Raw genomic sequence first — 14,872 nt, 5'->3', positions numbered from 1 at the left:
TCAAGCGATTCTCTTGCCTCAGCCTCCCAAGTAGCCTCCCAAGTAGGCACCAACTCATAGGGAATGTTGTTTAATCTATACTCCCACTCACTTCTATGGCTTGTGTTATTTCAAGCAAGTCACACACAGGCGTGCGCCACCATGCCTGGCTGACTTTTGTGTTTTTAGTAGAGACAGGGTTTCACCATTTTGGGCAGGCTGGTCTCGAACTCCTGACCTCAGGTGATCTGCCCGCCTCGGCCTCCCAATGTGCTCGGATTATAGGTGTGAGCCACCGCACCATACCTATAGTCCAATTTTTTTTTTTTTTTTTTTTTTTTTTTTTTTGAGACGGAGTCTTGCTCTCTCACCCAGGCTGGAGTGCAGTGGCGCGATCTCGGCTCGCTGCAAGCTCCCCCTTCTGGGTTCACACCATTCTCCTGCCTCAGCCTCTCCGAGTAGCTGGGACTACAGGCGCCCGCCACCACGCCCGGCTAATTTTTTTGTACTTTTAGTAGAGACGGGGTTTCACCGTGGTCTCGATCTCCTGACCTCGTGATCTGCCTGCCTCGGCCTCCCAAAGTGCTGGGATTACAAGCGTGAGCCACCACGCCCGGCCCCAAATTTTGTTAAAAGGGCTGAATGGGGAGTGTTTGATTAAGAGAATATTTAAATTTTACCCTTTTTTAGATTTTTTTTTTGTTCTCATTGTTATTTCAAACACTGTATGCCATAGTATACCGTAAAATTTCGTAGGCACTAGTAATTGTAATTTTTTAAAAGAATATTTATTTATTTATTTATTTTTGGAGACGGACTTGTTTGTCCACCAGGCTGGTGTGCAATGGCACAATCTTGGCTCACTGCAGCCTCTGCCTCCCAAGTTCAAGCAATTTTCCTGCCTCAGCCTCCCAGGTAGCTGGGATTACAGGCATGAGCCACCATGCCCGGCTAATTTTTGTATTAGTAGGGGCGGGGTTTCACCATGTTGGTCAGGCTTGTCTGGAACTCCTGACCTCAGGTGATCCACCTGCCTCAGCCTCCCAAAGTGCTGGGATTACAGGTGTGAGCCACCATGCCCAGCCAGGAATTGGTCATTTTTCTTGAGTAGTGTTTGCTGCTGGGAATTTGTAGAAGTTACTTACAAGTTTGATTTGCTGACTTTCCATTTGAATGAATGAATCAGTATGTGTGTATTTCTTTTAAATTTTTATTATGGAACTATTTATATATTCATAAAAGCTGACAAAATGATATGCTTAACCTCAGTGTATCTGTTACATCATTTAAATAGGCACCAACTCATGGGGAATGTTGTTTTAATGTATGCTCCCACTCACTTCTGTGGCCTGTATTATTTCAAGCAAGTCACAGACATCATAATTTTTTTCTATAAATATAGAATGCATATGTTTTTACATTTTACTTATTTTAAAGTAGGGAATAGAGTCAAATTGTAATTAAAGAATTACCTCATTTTTGCCCTAATCTCTCAGCCATAGAATACTCCTTCCCAAGGCCAACGTAATGTTATCAGTTTGTTGTTTATCTTTCCAAACATAGTCTGCGCATATGTACATAAGTAAATACACATATTTTCCCCACATTTTTAACATAAATACTAGTATGCTACTCATACTTCTGCATAATGTTTTTTCAGTTAGCAGTATTTCCTGGCATTCATCCTATGTTAAAACATAGAGAGCTTCCTCAGTATTTATTTAGGCTTCTTAGTATTCTTTTTTTCTCTTTTTTTTGAGATGGAGTCTCGCTCTGTCACCAGGCAGGAGTGCAGTGCCGTGATCTCAGCTCACTGCAACCTCCGCCTCCTGGGTTCAAGTGATTCTCCTGCTTCAGCCTCCTGAGTAGCTGGGACTACAAGCACGTGCCACCACGCCCAGCTAATTTTTGTATCTTTAATAGAGACAGGGTTTCACCACGTTGGTCAGGATGGTCTCGGTTTCTTGACCTCGTGATCTGCCTGCCTTGGCCTCCCAAAGTGCTGAAATTACAGGCATGAGCCACTGCGCCCGGCCCTGCTCTTAGTATTCTTTATGTACAAACATGTGTTTAACTTATTCCTTATTGATGTATGTTTGGGATGTTTCTATTATTTTTCTACTTTGAACAGTGCTACAAATAATAACCTGGTACATAATGTCCACTTGAATATTTGAAAGTTTCAACTTCCAGATATAGCAATAATGGTTGCTTTAGAATAATGTAATGAGAATAGATTGAGAGTAAATAATCTAGGTCAATGCCCTTATTCTCCCCTAGCCCATGCCTTTGCTAAATTGATACTTGCTTAAAATATCTGAGTTTTTATTATGAAAACTTAATTGCAAATGGTTTAGTATAATGGTAGTTGGTAACCTGTTCTTGACTCTTTTATTCGCTGTCTCAGCAAGTCATAGTATCATAGTATAAAAAATAGAGAATACATCTGCCTCTACCTTGGGGATATGTGATGCTTAACAGAGTAACACTGAGACTTTGGATTCCTTGGAGAAAACCGCATTGTAAATGAGATTGTGGGTTTTTCAGGGACATGTTTTGTTGTTTTCTGAACTCTAAGTAGATGATAATAAGATTCTTTTTTTATTCTTTATTCCACAGAAAGAGGATTTTGTGTACTTGGTGACCTTTGTCAGTTTGATCATGGGAATGATCCCCTAGTTGTTGATGAAGTTGCTCTGCCAAGTATGATTCCTTTCCCACCCCCTCCTCCTGGGCTTCCTCCTCCACCACCTCCTGGAATGTTAATGCCTCCAATGCCAGGTCCAGGCCCAGGCCCGGGCCCGGGTCCAGGCCCAGGCCCGGGCCCAGGTCCAGGTCCTGGCCATAGTATGAGACTTCCTGTTCCCCAAGGACATGGTCAGCCTCCACCATCCGTTGTGCTTCCCATACCAAGTAAGTATATATTCGTTGAATTTTTCTTTCTCTAGTGTTCTGTTTAGAAGAACCTCATCCCTTTTAGCTAACTTGACGCTCGTTTAAAGTGTTTGAGAAATAGAGTAATAATATAACTTGGAATATATTCCCATAATTAAGATGCTATTCTCTTCTTTTTTTCATCCATTATTGCATAGTGTTATTTGTATTACCACAGTGTAAATTTTGTGTGTAGTGGCCTAACCCATATTGACCTGCAGTCAAATCTAGTTATCATCTTAAGAAAGCCAGTATTTTTTTATTTATTTATTTTTATTTAGTTTTTCTTTAGAGACAGGGTCTCATTATGTTGGCCAGGTTGGTCTTGAACTCCTGGCCCCTCCTGCCTTGTCCTCCCAAAGTGCTAGGATTACAGGCATGAGCCACCATGCCTGGCCAAGAAAGCCAGTTTTTAAGATGTCAGAGAAAAAACATGTTAGGAGTTTTATGAAATTTTCCAGTCTTTAAGGAAAATCTCTTCAAGAATATCGAAATAATATTAAAAAAAATTTTTTTATTACGGACATTTTTAGAAGTAGAATAGTATGTGTGTTGCACGTATCATCATCCAGCCTCGATGATCAATATTCAGCTGTTTTGTCTCATATTTTCCCTTCTCTCCCATACACTTTTTTTGCTGGAGTAAATTCTAAATGTCATGTCACTTCACCAGTATGTACTTCAGTATGGATCTCCTTTCTGATAAGGACTTTTTGTTTTTATTTAAAAAAAAAAATCTATATGCCATTATCACATCCACCAAAATTAGGAGTAAGAAATGTTTTAAAATGGTCATTTAAAAAGCATTATTAACAGTTGCCAATATAGTAGAAATAGAAGTAAGACTAAATTTTTAAAACGTAATTGAAAAAATTATGGAATGAATTGTTTTCATGTATGCAAAAATATAAAACGTTATCTGCTTGAAGACATTTAACATTAAAAGATGGCAAATTAGGCTGGGCATGGTGGCTCATATCTGTAATCCCAGCACTTTGAGAGGCCGAGGTGGGTGGATCACTTGAACTCTGGAGTTTGAGACCAGCCTGGGCAAGATGGCGAAACCCCATCTCTAGAAAAAATAGAAAAATTAGCCAGGCATAGTGGTGTGTACCCGTAGTTCCAGCTATTTGGGATGCTGAGGTGGGAGGATGGCTTGAGCCTGGGTGGAGATTGCACCACTCCACTCTAGCCTGGGTGACAGAGCCAGACCCTGTCTCAAAAATAAATAAATAAATAAAAGATGGCAAATTTTTATTTTTAGAAATATTGCTGTTCAGTTTAAGCATTAGTTTTAATGAATTTCTTTTTAACATTTTATTTTGAAATAATTACAGACTCAATTATAGAATTATAATTACAGAAATTGTAAAAATGGTTTCTCATGATCCTGAGCTTCCCTGCAGTAATAAAGTATTCTGTAGAATATACATTTCATGGCCCGGCATAGTGGTGCATGCCTGTAATTCCAACACTTTGGGAGGCTGAGGCTGGCAGATCACTTGAGCTCATGAGTTTGAGACCAGCCTGGGCAACAAGGCGAAACCCCGCCTTTACAAAAAATACAAAAATTAGCCAGGCATGTCGGGGGGTGCATGTAGTCCCTGCTGCTTGGGAGCTTGGGGTGGGAGGATTGCTTGAACCCAGGAGGTCAAGGGTGCAGTGAGCTGTGATGGCCTCACTGCACTGCAGCCTGGGTGACAGAGCAAGACTTTGTCTCAAAAAAATTAAAGAATATGTTTTATTATTAAAGTTGGTAAATGTTTGGAGGGATTTAATGCATATGTTTGGCCTATAGAAACATGTTTTTTTTTTTATCTTAGCATTTGTGATTTTTTTTTCTTTTATTTTCTTTTTGAGACAAGATCTCACTCTGTGCCCTAGGCTGGAGTGCAGTGGGGAGATCTTGGCTCACGACTCACTGCAACCTCCGCCTCCCAGGCTTAAAGGGATCCTCCCACCTCAGTCTCCTGAGTAGCTGGGACTACAGGCGGGTGCCACCATGCCTGGCTAAACTTTTTTGGACTTTCTTGTAGAGACAGGGTTCACCATGTTGCCCAGGCTGGTCTTGAACTCCTGGGCTCAAGCAGTTTGCTTGCCTCAGTTTCCCAAAGTTCTGAGATTACAGGCGTGAGCCACCATGCCCAGCCCATATGTGAATATTTAATATAATCACATAAACAGTATAATTGTGAAGCTCAAGCTGAGATTTTATTTCCCAGATAAAGCAACATTGTTTTACATATGGAAATTCTAAAATAAAGAACATTATCTCAACGTGGGAACATACCTATTTAAAAGTTAAATTCAAGAATACCATTTCTCCCGACATTTTGCTATGAAAAGTTTGAAACAAATAGAAAAGTTGAAGGAATTGTACTTGTATACTTACCATCTAGGTTCTACAATTAGCATTTTACTGTATTTATGTTAGCACATATCTTTCCGTTTCTCCATTTTTACTTTTGATGCTTTTCACAGTATGTTGCAGACATCAGTACACTTAAGCATGCTTATCATTAACTTGAATTCTGTAGAACTTTACCATCACCCCAGAAAGTTTCCTGAAGCCTCTTCTCAGCCATTCTCCACCTTCACCCATAGAGGCAACCAGTCCTGCCTTTTTTCACCTTAGATTAGTTTTGCCTGTTCTAGAACAAGTAATGTTCTTTTAATTGATTATACAACTCCCAGTGCTTAAGCTTGCATATATCAAATTCCTTAATTCTGTTCAGAGCCAAATTAGGTATTTTAAATATGAGTATCCAAGTTAGTACTAGTATGGTATTTTTTTCTTTTTTTTAAGATGAAGTCGGCCAGGCGTGGTGGCTCAAGCCTGTAATCCTAGCACTTTGGGAGGCCGAGGTGGGCGGATCACGAGGTCAGGAGTTCGAGACCATCCTGGCCAACATCGTGAAACCCTGTCTCTACTAAAAATACAAAAAAAAAAATTAGCAGGGCACGGTGGCAGGCGCCTGTAGTCCCAGCTACTCGGGAGGCTGAGGCAGGAGAATGGCGTGAACCTGGGAGGCAGAACTTGCAGTGAGCCGAGATGGTGCCACTGCACTCCAGCCTGGGGGACAGAGCCAGACTTTGTCTCAAAAAAAAAAAAAAAAAGATGAAGTCTTTCTCTGTTGCCCAGGTTGGAGTGCAGTGGCGTGATTTCAGCTCACTGCAGCCTCCACCTCCCATGTTCAAGTGATTCTCCTGCCTCAGCTTCCCAAATAGCTGGGATTACAGGCGTGTGCCACCACACCCAGCTTATTTTTGTACTTATAGTAGAGATGGGGTTTCACCGTGTTGGCCAAGCTGGTCTCGAACTTTTGACCTCAAGTGATCTGCCTCGGCCTCCCAAAATGCTGGGATTAGAGGCATGAGCCACCATGCCTGGCCTATGATGGTCCTTTTTTTTTTTTTTTTTTTTTTTTTTTTTGAGACAGAGTTTTGCTTTTGTTGCCCAGGCCAGAGTGCAATGGTGCGATCTCGGCTCACTGCAACCTCCGCCTCCCAGGTTCAAGCGATTCTCCTGCCTCAGCCTCCTGAGTAGCTGGGATTACAGGCATGTCCCACCACGCCCTGCTCATTTTTGTATTGTTAGTAGAGACGGGGTTTCTCCATGTTGGTCAGGCTGTTCTCGAACTCCTGGACCTCAGGTGATCTGCCTGCCTTGGCCTCCCAAAGTTCTGGATTACAGGTGTGAGCCACTGCTCCTGGCCTGGTACTTTTATTAGGAAATATTAATGCTGTACTTTTCACTTTTTGTTGTCTGTATGTAGGACCACCTATAACACAATCAAGCTTGATAAACAGCCGTGACCAGCCTGGGACAAGTGCAGTGCCCAATCTTGCATCAGTGGGAACAAGACTACCTCCTCCTTTACCCCAGAACCTCCTTTACACAGTATCAGAACGTAAGTACATGTCATTTGACTTAAAATTGACAGGGTATAGAAAAGCCAAGTTGTCTCATATCAGTATTACCCTTTAAAAAATTGTAAATAGTTTCTGTTCTTACGGATTCTAAAAATTGCATTTGTATTCACAATACAGTTTATCGTGTGTTTATGCTATATAGCCACATTTTAATTTTGTGTGATACGGGAGAGAAAGGCAAGGCTTTCTGTTTTGGAGAATTTTACTCTGCCATGGGAGTAGCAACATTTAGTCTCTCCTTTATTTTTTTGAGACAGAGTCTGTCTCTGTCACCCAAGGCTGGAGTGCAGTGACACAATCTCAGCTCACTACAACCTCCGCTTTCCAGGTTCAAGCGATTCTCTTGCCTCAGCCTCCCAAGTAGCTGGGACAGCAGGCGTGTGCCACCATGCCCAGCTTATTTTTGTATTTTTAGTAGAGACGGGGTTTCACCATATTGGCCAGGCTGGTCTCGAACTCCTGACCTCAGGTGATCTACCTGCCTCAGCCTCCCAAAGTGCTGGGATTACAGGTGTGAACCACTGTGCCCAGCCTAACGTCAAGTCTCTTCTAAAGGAAATTTATTTTGAAGCTTTTTAAAAAAATTGTTTATCTGATTGATTTTCTAAAACATAAGATGTATCTCCTAAAAAGTATACAAAAGAGCGGGTTAAATATGCCTAATAATTAACTTGCATACTGAAATGAAGATAGAGAACATCATTTAAATTGTAATGTTCTGTATTTAGGCTGTTTGTGACATTCACATTTGATTGTAATAATACGTGTTTCTTGGGCCGGGCGCGGTGGCTCATGCCTGTAATCCTAGCACTTTGGGAGGCCTAGGTGGGCAGATCACCTGAGGTCGGGAGTTCGAGACCATCCTCACCAACATGGAGAAACCCTGTCTCTACTAAAAATGCAAAATTAGCTGGGTGTTGTGGAGCATGTCTGTAGTCCCAGCAACTCGGGAGGCTGAGGCAGGAGAATCGCTTGAACCTGGGAGGCAGAGGTTGCAGTGAGCCGAGATCGCGCCACTGCACTCCCGCCTGGGTGACAGAGCAAAACTCCGTCTCAGAAAACAAAAAACAACAAAAAAAATGATTTTTCTTGAATCCTAACTCTCTTTTGTTTCTTAGGTGTTTTATTGTTTATTAAAGCTTTAAAAAATTACTTCCTTCAAAAACGTTTTTTAAAAAGGTAGTTGGTTGTTAAAAATGTCAAATTAGAAGATTTTTTTTTTTTACAAGGTCAGGTAACTTTATGGGTATGTTCATCTTTTATGTAACTATGTTTATCATAAAGTTTATTTTGCATCCTGAACATTTCTGTATCTCTTTGATGTCTTGGGGAGGCAATTCAGCAAACTTGTTAAGCCCAGTTTCAAATCCTGGTTTTATCATTTACTATCTTTGTGACCTTGAGTAAGTTGCTTAGCCTCTATGTAGCTCAATTTCCTCTTCTTTAAAATGAGAATAATGCCTCATTAAGGTTGTTTTGAGGAATAAATTAATACATCTAAAACATGTAAAAAAGTGCCTAGCCACTAGTAAGCTATAAGGATTCATTATTATATTATTGTAGTTATTATTGTCTCCTGAAATTTCAAACTCTGAAATCGAACCTATTAACTTCTTAAATCTGTACCTTCTACCATCCCTGGTTTTGTCAATGGAATAACACCCACCTAATATCTAGAATTGAAACCTTCACAGGACTGACTCATTGCTTTGCTTTTTTACATCTGGTTAATCAAAAATTCTCTCTTTTTCTTTCAAGTAGCCCTTTCTATTTCTTCTGTGGCCTCTGCCCTCATCCACACTAGATCACTTCACATTTGGATTATTACTGTAGCCTACTTGACACCATTATGTTTTATGTTTAACTTCCCTAAGTCATACCACATAATGCTGCTAAGCTAATTTTCCTGAGAAATCCAACCATGAAAGTTCCTTTTGAGAACTTTTCAGTGGCTACCATTTCTTTCTGAGCCATCAGTAAACCCCTCTCTAGGGCTTCTAACTCCTTTTTTTTTTTTTCTTTTTTTTTTTTTTTTTTTTTTTTTTGAGACAAAAGTCTTGCTCTGTCACCCAGGCTGGAGTGCAGTGGTGCAATCTCAACTCCCTGCGACCTTTGCCTCCCGGGTTCAAGCAATTCTTGTGCCTCAGCCTCCCAAGTAGCTGGGATTACAGGCATGTATCACTATACCCAGCTAATCTTTTTGTATTTTTGGTAGAGATGGGGTTCTGTTATGTTGGCTAGCTGTCAAACTCCTGGCCTCAAGTGATCTGGCTGCCTTGGCCTTGCAAAGTGCTGGGATTACAGGTGTGAGCCACTATGCCTGGACTTTTTGTTTCGTTTTGTTTTTTTGAGACAGAGTCTCAACTCTGTTCCCCAGGGTGAAGTGCAGTGGTGCCATTTTGGTTCACTGCAGCCTCGATCTTCCAGGCTAAGTTATCCTCCCACCTCAGCCTCCCAAATAGCTGGGGCCACAGGCATGTGCCACCACACCCGGCTAAATTTTAAAATTTTTTTGTAGAGATGGAGTCTCACTATGTTGCTCAGGCTGGTCTCAAATTTCTGGGCTCAAGTTTCTCCCACCTGAGCATCCCAAAGGGTTGGGATTACAGGCATGAGCCACTGTTCCTGGCCTTTAACTCTTTCAATAATCTACCTCTTCCTTCTTGGCAATCTTTGTCCACTATTCCTCAACATGCACCTTCTCTGGTCATGCCAATTATACCCTTTCTGTGCCCCTGTCATGGCTCAACTTTCCCCCCCCCCATCTTCTTTCCTACCATATACTCTGTCTTCACCTCTTTCTAGGCCCAAATTCTAAGTATATTTGGAAGACATCATTGCTGTTTTCTATCTGTCTGTCTGTCTATCTAGAGTCTCATTTTGTCGCCCAGGCTGGAGTGCAGTGGTGAGATCTCAGCTTATTAAACCTCTGCCTCCAGGTTCAAGTGATTCTTGTGCCTCAGCCTCCCAAGTAGCTGGGATTACAGGCGCCCACCACCACACCTGGCTAATTTTTGTATTTTTAGTAGAGATGGGGTTTTGCCATGTTGGCCAGGCTAGTCTCGAACTCCTGACCTCAGGCGATCCGCCCGCCTTGGCCTCTCAGAGTGCTGGGATTAACGGGCATGAACCCCTGTGCCTGGCCTATTGCTCTGTTTTAAACTCTTACAATACCAAAAAGCATTTGTTACGTAATGACATATACTTATATATAGGCCTACTGTTTGATTTTTTTAATATATGTAAATCTTACATTCAACTGAGCTTCTACAGAACAGAAATCACATTTGATAGTTAAGTAATTGTTTTTCCTGTTTCATACTTCGTATCTCGCTGTATTCTGATTGCTATAGTGTCTTTTCATAGAACATGTTTGTTGCTCATTTTTTAATTATGGGAAATCTCAAATATATATAAAAGTAAAGAGGACAGTATATGGAACTCCGGAGTACCCAGTATAATGAAGTTCTTTGTACTTATCCCTCAGTTTCAGCCATTATCAATTTATAGCAAAGCCTCTTTTACCTATTTCCCCCCGAATCAGCTCTTAATATTGTTTGCCTTTTGGACTTGTAAATATGAAAAAGTGGACTATTCCAGAGTGTGTTGCAGATGGCATATTTTTATACTGTTAAATTTGGTATTATGACTCACGATAAAAATTCCATCTTGTTTTTAATTTTAAAAAAGTCTGGCAATTACCATTTATTTTTATATTGTTAAATTTAACATTGTGACTCACTCTATAAATATTCCATTTGGTTTTAATTTTTAAAACTCTGGCAGTTACCATTTATTTCAGTGACTTAGCTTAATAAATAAATTAATTTGGCAAATATTTACTGAATGCCTACTATGTGCCAGGCATCGTGCCAAACACTAGGGAGCCAAGGTGAATAAGATATTAGATCTTATGTTTTTTGAAGTCCATTTTTCTATTTTATTTAAAAGTAAGACTATTTTGTGATATATGAGTAAAGCCCTTTTAGAACTGTATTTCCAAATTATTATTATTTTTTTTGAAACAGTCTTACTCTGTTGCCCAGGCTGGAGTGCAGTGGCACAACCTCCACCTCCCTGGTTTAAGCTTGTGCCTCAGCCTCAAGTAGCTGGGACTACAGTTGTGGGCCCCAAGGCCCACCTAATTTTTGTATTTTTAGTACAGATGGGGTTTCGCCATGTTGGCCAGGCAGGTCTCAAACTCTTGGCCTCAAGTTATCTGCCGGCCTTGGCTTCCCAAAGTGCTGGGATTACAAGTGTGAGCCACCGCGCCCGGCCTCTAAACTCATTTTTTAAAGACTGGTAACATTTCTAAGAAAATTCTTGGGACCTGTACAGTTAGCAGCTTGTTATTTTGCCAGGTTAAGGTCTGTATATGAAAATATCTAATACTTTAATTTTAAAAATAAGTTTTTAAACTGAAGAAAGGACATAATCTCAGAATAAAAGAAAATCTTTTTAAAAATTTAAAAGTTTTAAAATTTTTAGTAGACACAGGTTCTTGCTTTGTTGCCCAGGCTGGTCTCAAACTGTGGGCTCAAGTGATACTCTTGCCTCAGCTTCCCGAAGTGCTGGGATCATGGGTGTGAGCCATCACACACGGCCTCAAGGACAATCTTTTAATTAAAAAAAAAAAAAAAATCTTTTGTATGTAGAGGCAGGGTCTTGCTGTCTTACCCAGGCTGGGTGCTCAAGCAGTTCTCCTGCCTTGGCCTCCCAAAGTGGGTAGGATTGTAGGCATGAGCCACCATGCCTGACTTAATCTTTTAATATTTGATTTTATGAAATAGCACTACATTTCCCCCCCATTTTTGTTGTAGACCAATAAAAGGTGATAATTTCCCATTAGCATTTGTGAATTACTGCTTTAGAGGATTGTCTTATATGCTGCGTCAGTGTTGATAAACAGATTTGATTGGTTGGCAACTGAATATTTTGAAAGTTATAGAATATTCATAGTCTGCTATGCAGACTTGACACTTGACACTATGACACTTGAGTGTCAAATCTGATTCTAAAATTTATAGAGAAATTTTGAAGACTAATAGAGTTCCTGGTAATCTAAACATTAAAAAAGGGGGGATGTGTAGTATAGTTTGTCAGTCGTAAGTTTATTTATTTATTTTTTTAGACGGAGTCTTACTCTGTTGCCCAGGCTGGAGTGCAGTGGTGCAATCTAAGCTCACTGCAACCTCTGCCTCTTGGTTTCAATCGATTCTTCTGCCTGAGCTTCCCCAGTAGCTGGGATTACAGGCACATGCCACCAAGCCCGGCTATTTTTTTTTTTTTGTATTTTTAGTAAAGACAGGGTTTCACCATGTTGGCCAGGCTGGTCCCAAGCTCCTGACCTCAGGTGATCCTTCCAACTCAGCCTCCCAACGTGCTGGGATTACAGGCGTGAGCCACCACTCCTGGCTTCAGTTTTTATTATCTTTTTATTACCTTTATATTTCTAATAAGTTTTTAATATTTTTCTATTCAGTTGATTTTAAGATAGTTTTTGGGCTGGGTATGGTGGCTCGTGCCTGTAATCCCAGCACTTTGAGAGGCTAAGGCAGGTGGATCACCTGAGGTCAGGAGTTTGAGACCAGCGTGGTCAACATGGTGAAATCGCATCTCTACTAAAAATACAAAAATTAGCTGGGTGTGGTGGCAGGCGCCTGTAATCCCAGCTACTCAGGAGGCTGAGGCCAGAGAATCACTTGAACCTGAGAGGCAGAGGTTGCAGTGAGCTGAGATGGTGCCATTGCACTCTAGCCTGGGCAACAAGAGCGAAACGCCATCTCAAAAAAATAAATAAATAAAATAAAGTAAAATAAAATAGTTTTAAGAATATTTTTGTCTTTGAGACAGATAGTTGAATCCTTCACATCGTTCAAGTTTATTTTTCTAAATACAGGTCAAGCACTCCCAGTCTGAAATGCTCCAAAATTAGAAACTTTTTGAGTGCCAATATGATGCTCAAAGGAATTACTCATTGAAGCATTTTGGATTTTGGATTTTAAGATTTGTGATGTTCAGCCAGTAACTATAATTTAGAGATTCAAAAATCCGAAAAAATCTGAAATCTGAGATCTGAAGCAGTTCTGGTCTCAAGCCTTTTGGATATGGGATACTCACCTCATACTATAATTGGTAATTTCAAAAAGATTAGAAGTTTGGTTCAAATAAAGTAAAAAGCTATATGTATGTTTTCAGTGTGTAATGAGAACTTGAGCTATCTTGAAAGTTTAACAAGTTGGGAAAGTTTAAATTATGGATATTTTATTGTCATTAAAATTAATATTAAAATTCACAGCACAGAAAATGTAGGTGAAAAATGCATATCAAATGGTGTTTAGTTGTGCAAATTATGTCAATAAGGACCCAAAGTAAACACAGAAAAAAGAAATCTGGGTTTTTCAAGGTAGGAGTTGGAGTCTGCTCAATGTTAGGTACTAGGAATATACAGATAAATAAGAAATGGTCATCTAAGAATCTAAAAATCTAATAGTGGGAAAGAAATATGTTAAAAAAAATCCACAAAATGAAAACCCATCACAGTATATTTTGCTATTACAGCTAAAAAAAAAAAACCCCAGGTAATAAAGGAACTAATTCTGTGAGAAATAAAGCATTCATTTAGGCTGCAGTTGTCACTGGTTTTGGAAAAAGACAAGTTGGATGTTAAAATAAGAAAAAGAATTACCTGATTGTAAAACTGAATAGGATATACATGGTTCCTGGTAAAGTTAATATTGGCTGGATGCAGTGGTTTACCCCTGTAATCCCAGCACATTCAAAGGCTAGGGTTGGGAGGATTGCTTGAGCCCAGGAGTTCAAGGCTGCGGATAGTACCATTATACTCTAGCCTGGACAGCAGAGAGAAGTAAGACCCTGTCTTAAAAAAAATTGATTATAATTTAGAAAAAACTTTGAAATTTTGTTACTTTTCTTGAGTTAAAATGTCATAGACCTTGTGAAAATAACTTAAATAACTAACTTTATTTGGAATTTTGTGTAAAGACAGCAATCAACTGTTAAAATCAACTATTTCCTTTGAAGAACTTAACATTTTACCCATGCCCCCCCGCCACTTATTTCTTTTTGAGACAGAGTCTTGTTGTGCCGCCCAGACTGGAGTGTGGTGGCATCATGGCTCACTGCAGCCTCAACCTTTGAGGCTCTGGAAATCCTCCTACCTCAGCCTCCAGAGTAGTTTGAGACCACAGGCATGCACCACCATGCCCAGCTAATTTTTAAAATTATTTATAAAGACGAGGTCTTTCTGTGTTGCCGAGGCTGAACTTGACCTCCTGGGCTTGAGCTGCCCCCGCCACCTTAGTCCCGTAAAGTGCTGGGATTACAGGCATGAGCCACCATGCCCAGCTTACCCCAATTTTAAAAACATTTATTTATTTATTTACCTTTTTTAAAGAAAAAGGGTCTTGCCCTGTCACCCAGGGTGGAGTGTAGTGGCATGATTCTAGCTCGCTGCAGCCTTGAACCACTGGGCTTAAGTGGCCACCCCACCACAGCCTCCTAATAAGTAGACTGTACAGGCACATGCCACCATGCCCAGCTAATGTTGAATTTTTTTGTAGTCTTGCTGTGTTGCCTAGGATGGTCTCAAACTCTTGGCCTGGAGCAATCCTCTCACCTTGGCCTACCAGAGTGCTGGGATTACAGACCTGAGGCATTGTATTTGGACCCCTAATTTTTTTTTTTTTGCATGGGGGTTTCTTGGTGGGAGACCAGAGAACTTGCTAGACAAAATCTTAAAGAGCTGTACCACTGCAGCCTCCAAGTTTGAACTCACCAACTCAGTGTATACTTTGGCTTTTACAAGACCATTATTAAGTGAAGTACACTCTCTTTTCTACCTTGCTTTTGGTCTGTTCTGCTTCTTGAAGAAGCATAGTAAAAATATTTTGTAACTGCTAAGTTCGTTCATTGTACTGGATGTGTGAAAAAGTAAGAGTAGCAGGTAACATCCTGGATTCTAGAGACCGATTCTTAGGTTGAAGATAACTGTCCAGTCTTAATA

At 40.4% G+C, this 14,872-nt stretch overlaps 1 protein-coding gene and 1 non-coding gene across 2 annotated transcripts in view; one reads left to right on the top strand and one right to left on the bottom strand.

Annotated features, from left to right (window-relative positions):
• Positions 1 to 14,872, top strand: part of RBM27 (RNA binding motif protein 27) — an 86,540-nt gene that overhangs the window by 27,690 nt on the left and 43,978 nt on the right. Inside the window, exons 7-8 of the mRNA XM_003266582.4 lie at positions 2,599 to 2,892; positions 6,690 to 6,824. Coding sequence (XP_003266630.1) covers positions 2,599 to 2,892; positions 6,690 to 6,824 — 429 coding nt within the window. The remainder of the gene's footprint in view (positions 1 to 2,598; positions 2,893 to 6,689; positions 6,825 to 14,872) is intronic.
• Positions 14,560 to 14,622, bottom strand: LOC115831869. The gene has a single exon (XR_004027359.1). It is a non-coding gene; the product is annotated as a U7 small nuclear RNA (small nuclear RNA).

The sequence above is a fragment of the Nomascus leucogenys genome, chromosome 2 (genome assembly GCF_006542625.1).
Source record: "Nomascus leucogenys isolate Asia chromosome 2, Asia_NLE_v1, whole genome shotgun sequence".
NCBI classification, from domain to species: domain Eukaryota; kingdom Metazoa; phylum Chordata; class Mammalia; order Primates; family Hylobatidae; genus Nomascus; species Nomascus leucogenys.
This window is presented reverse-complemented; position numbering and strand designations above follow the sequence as displayed.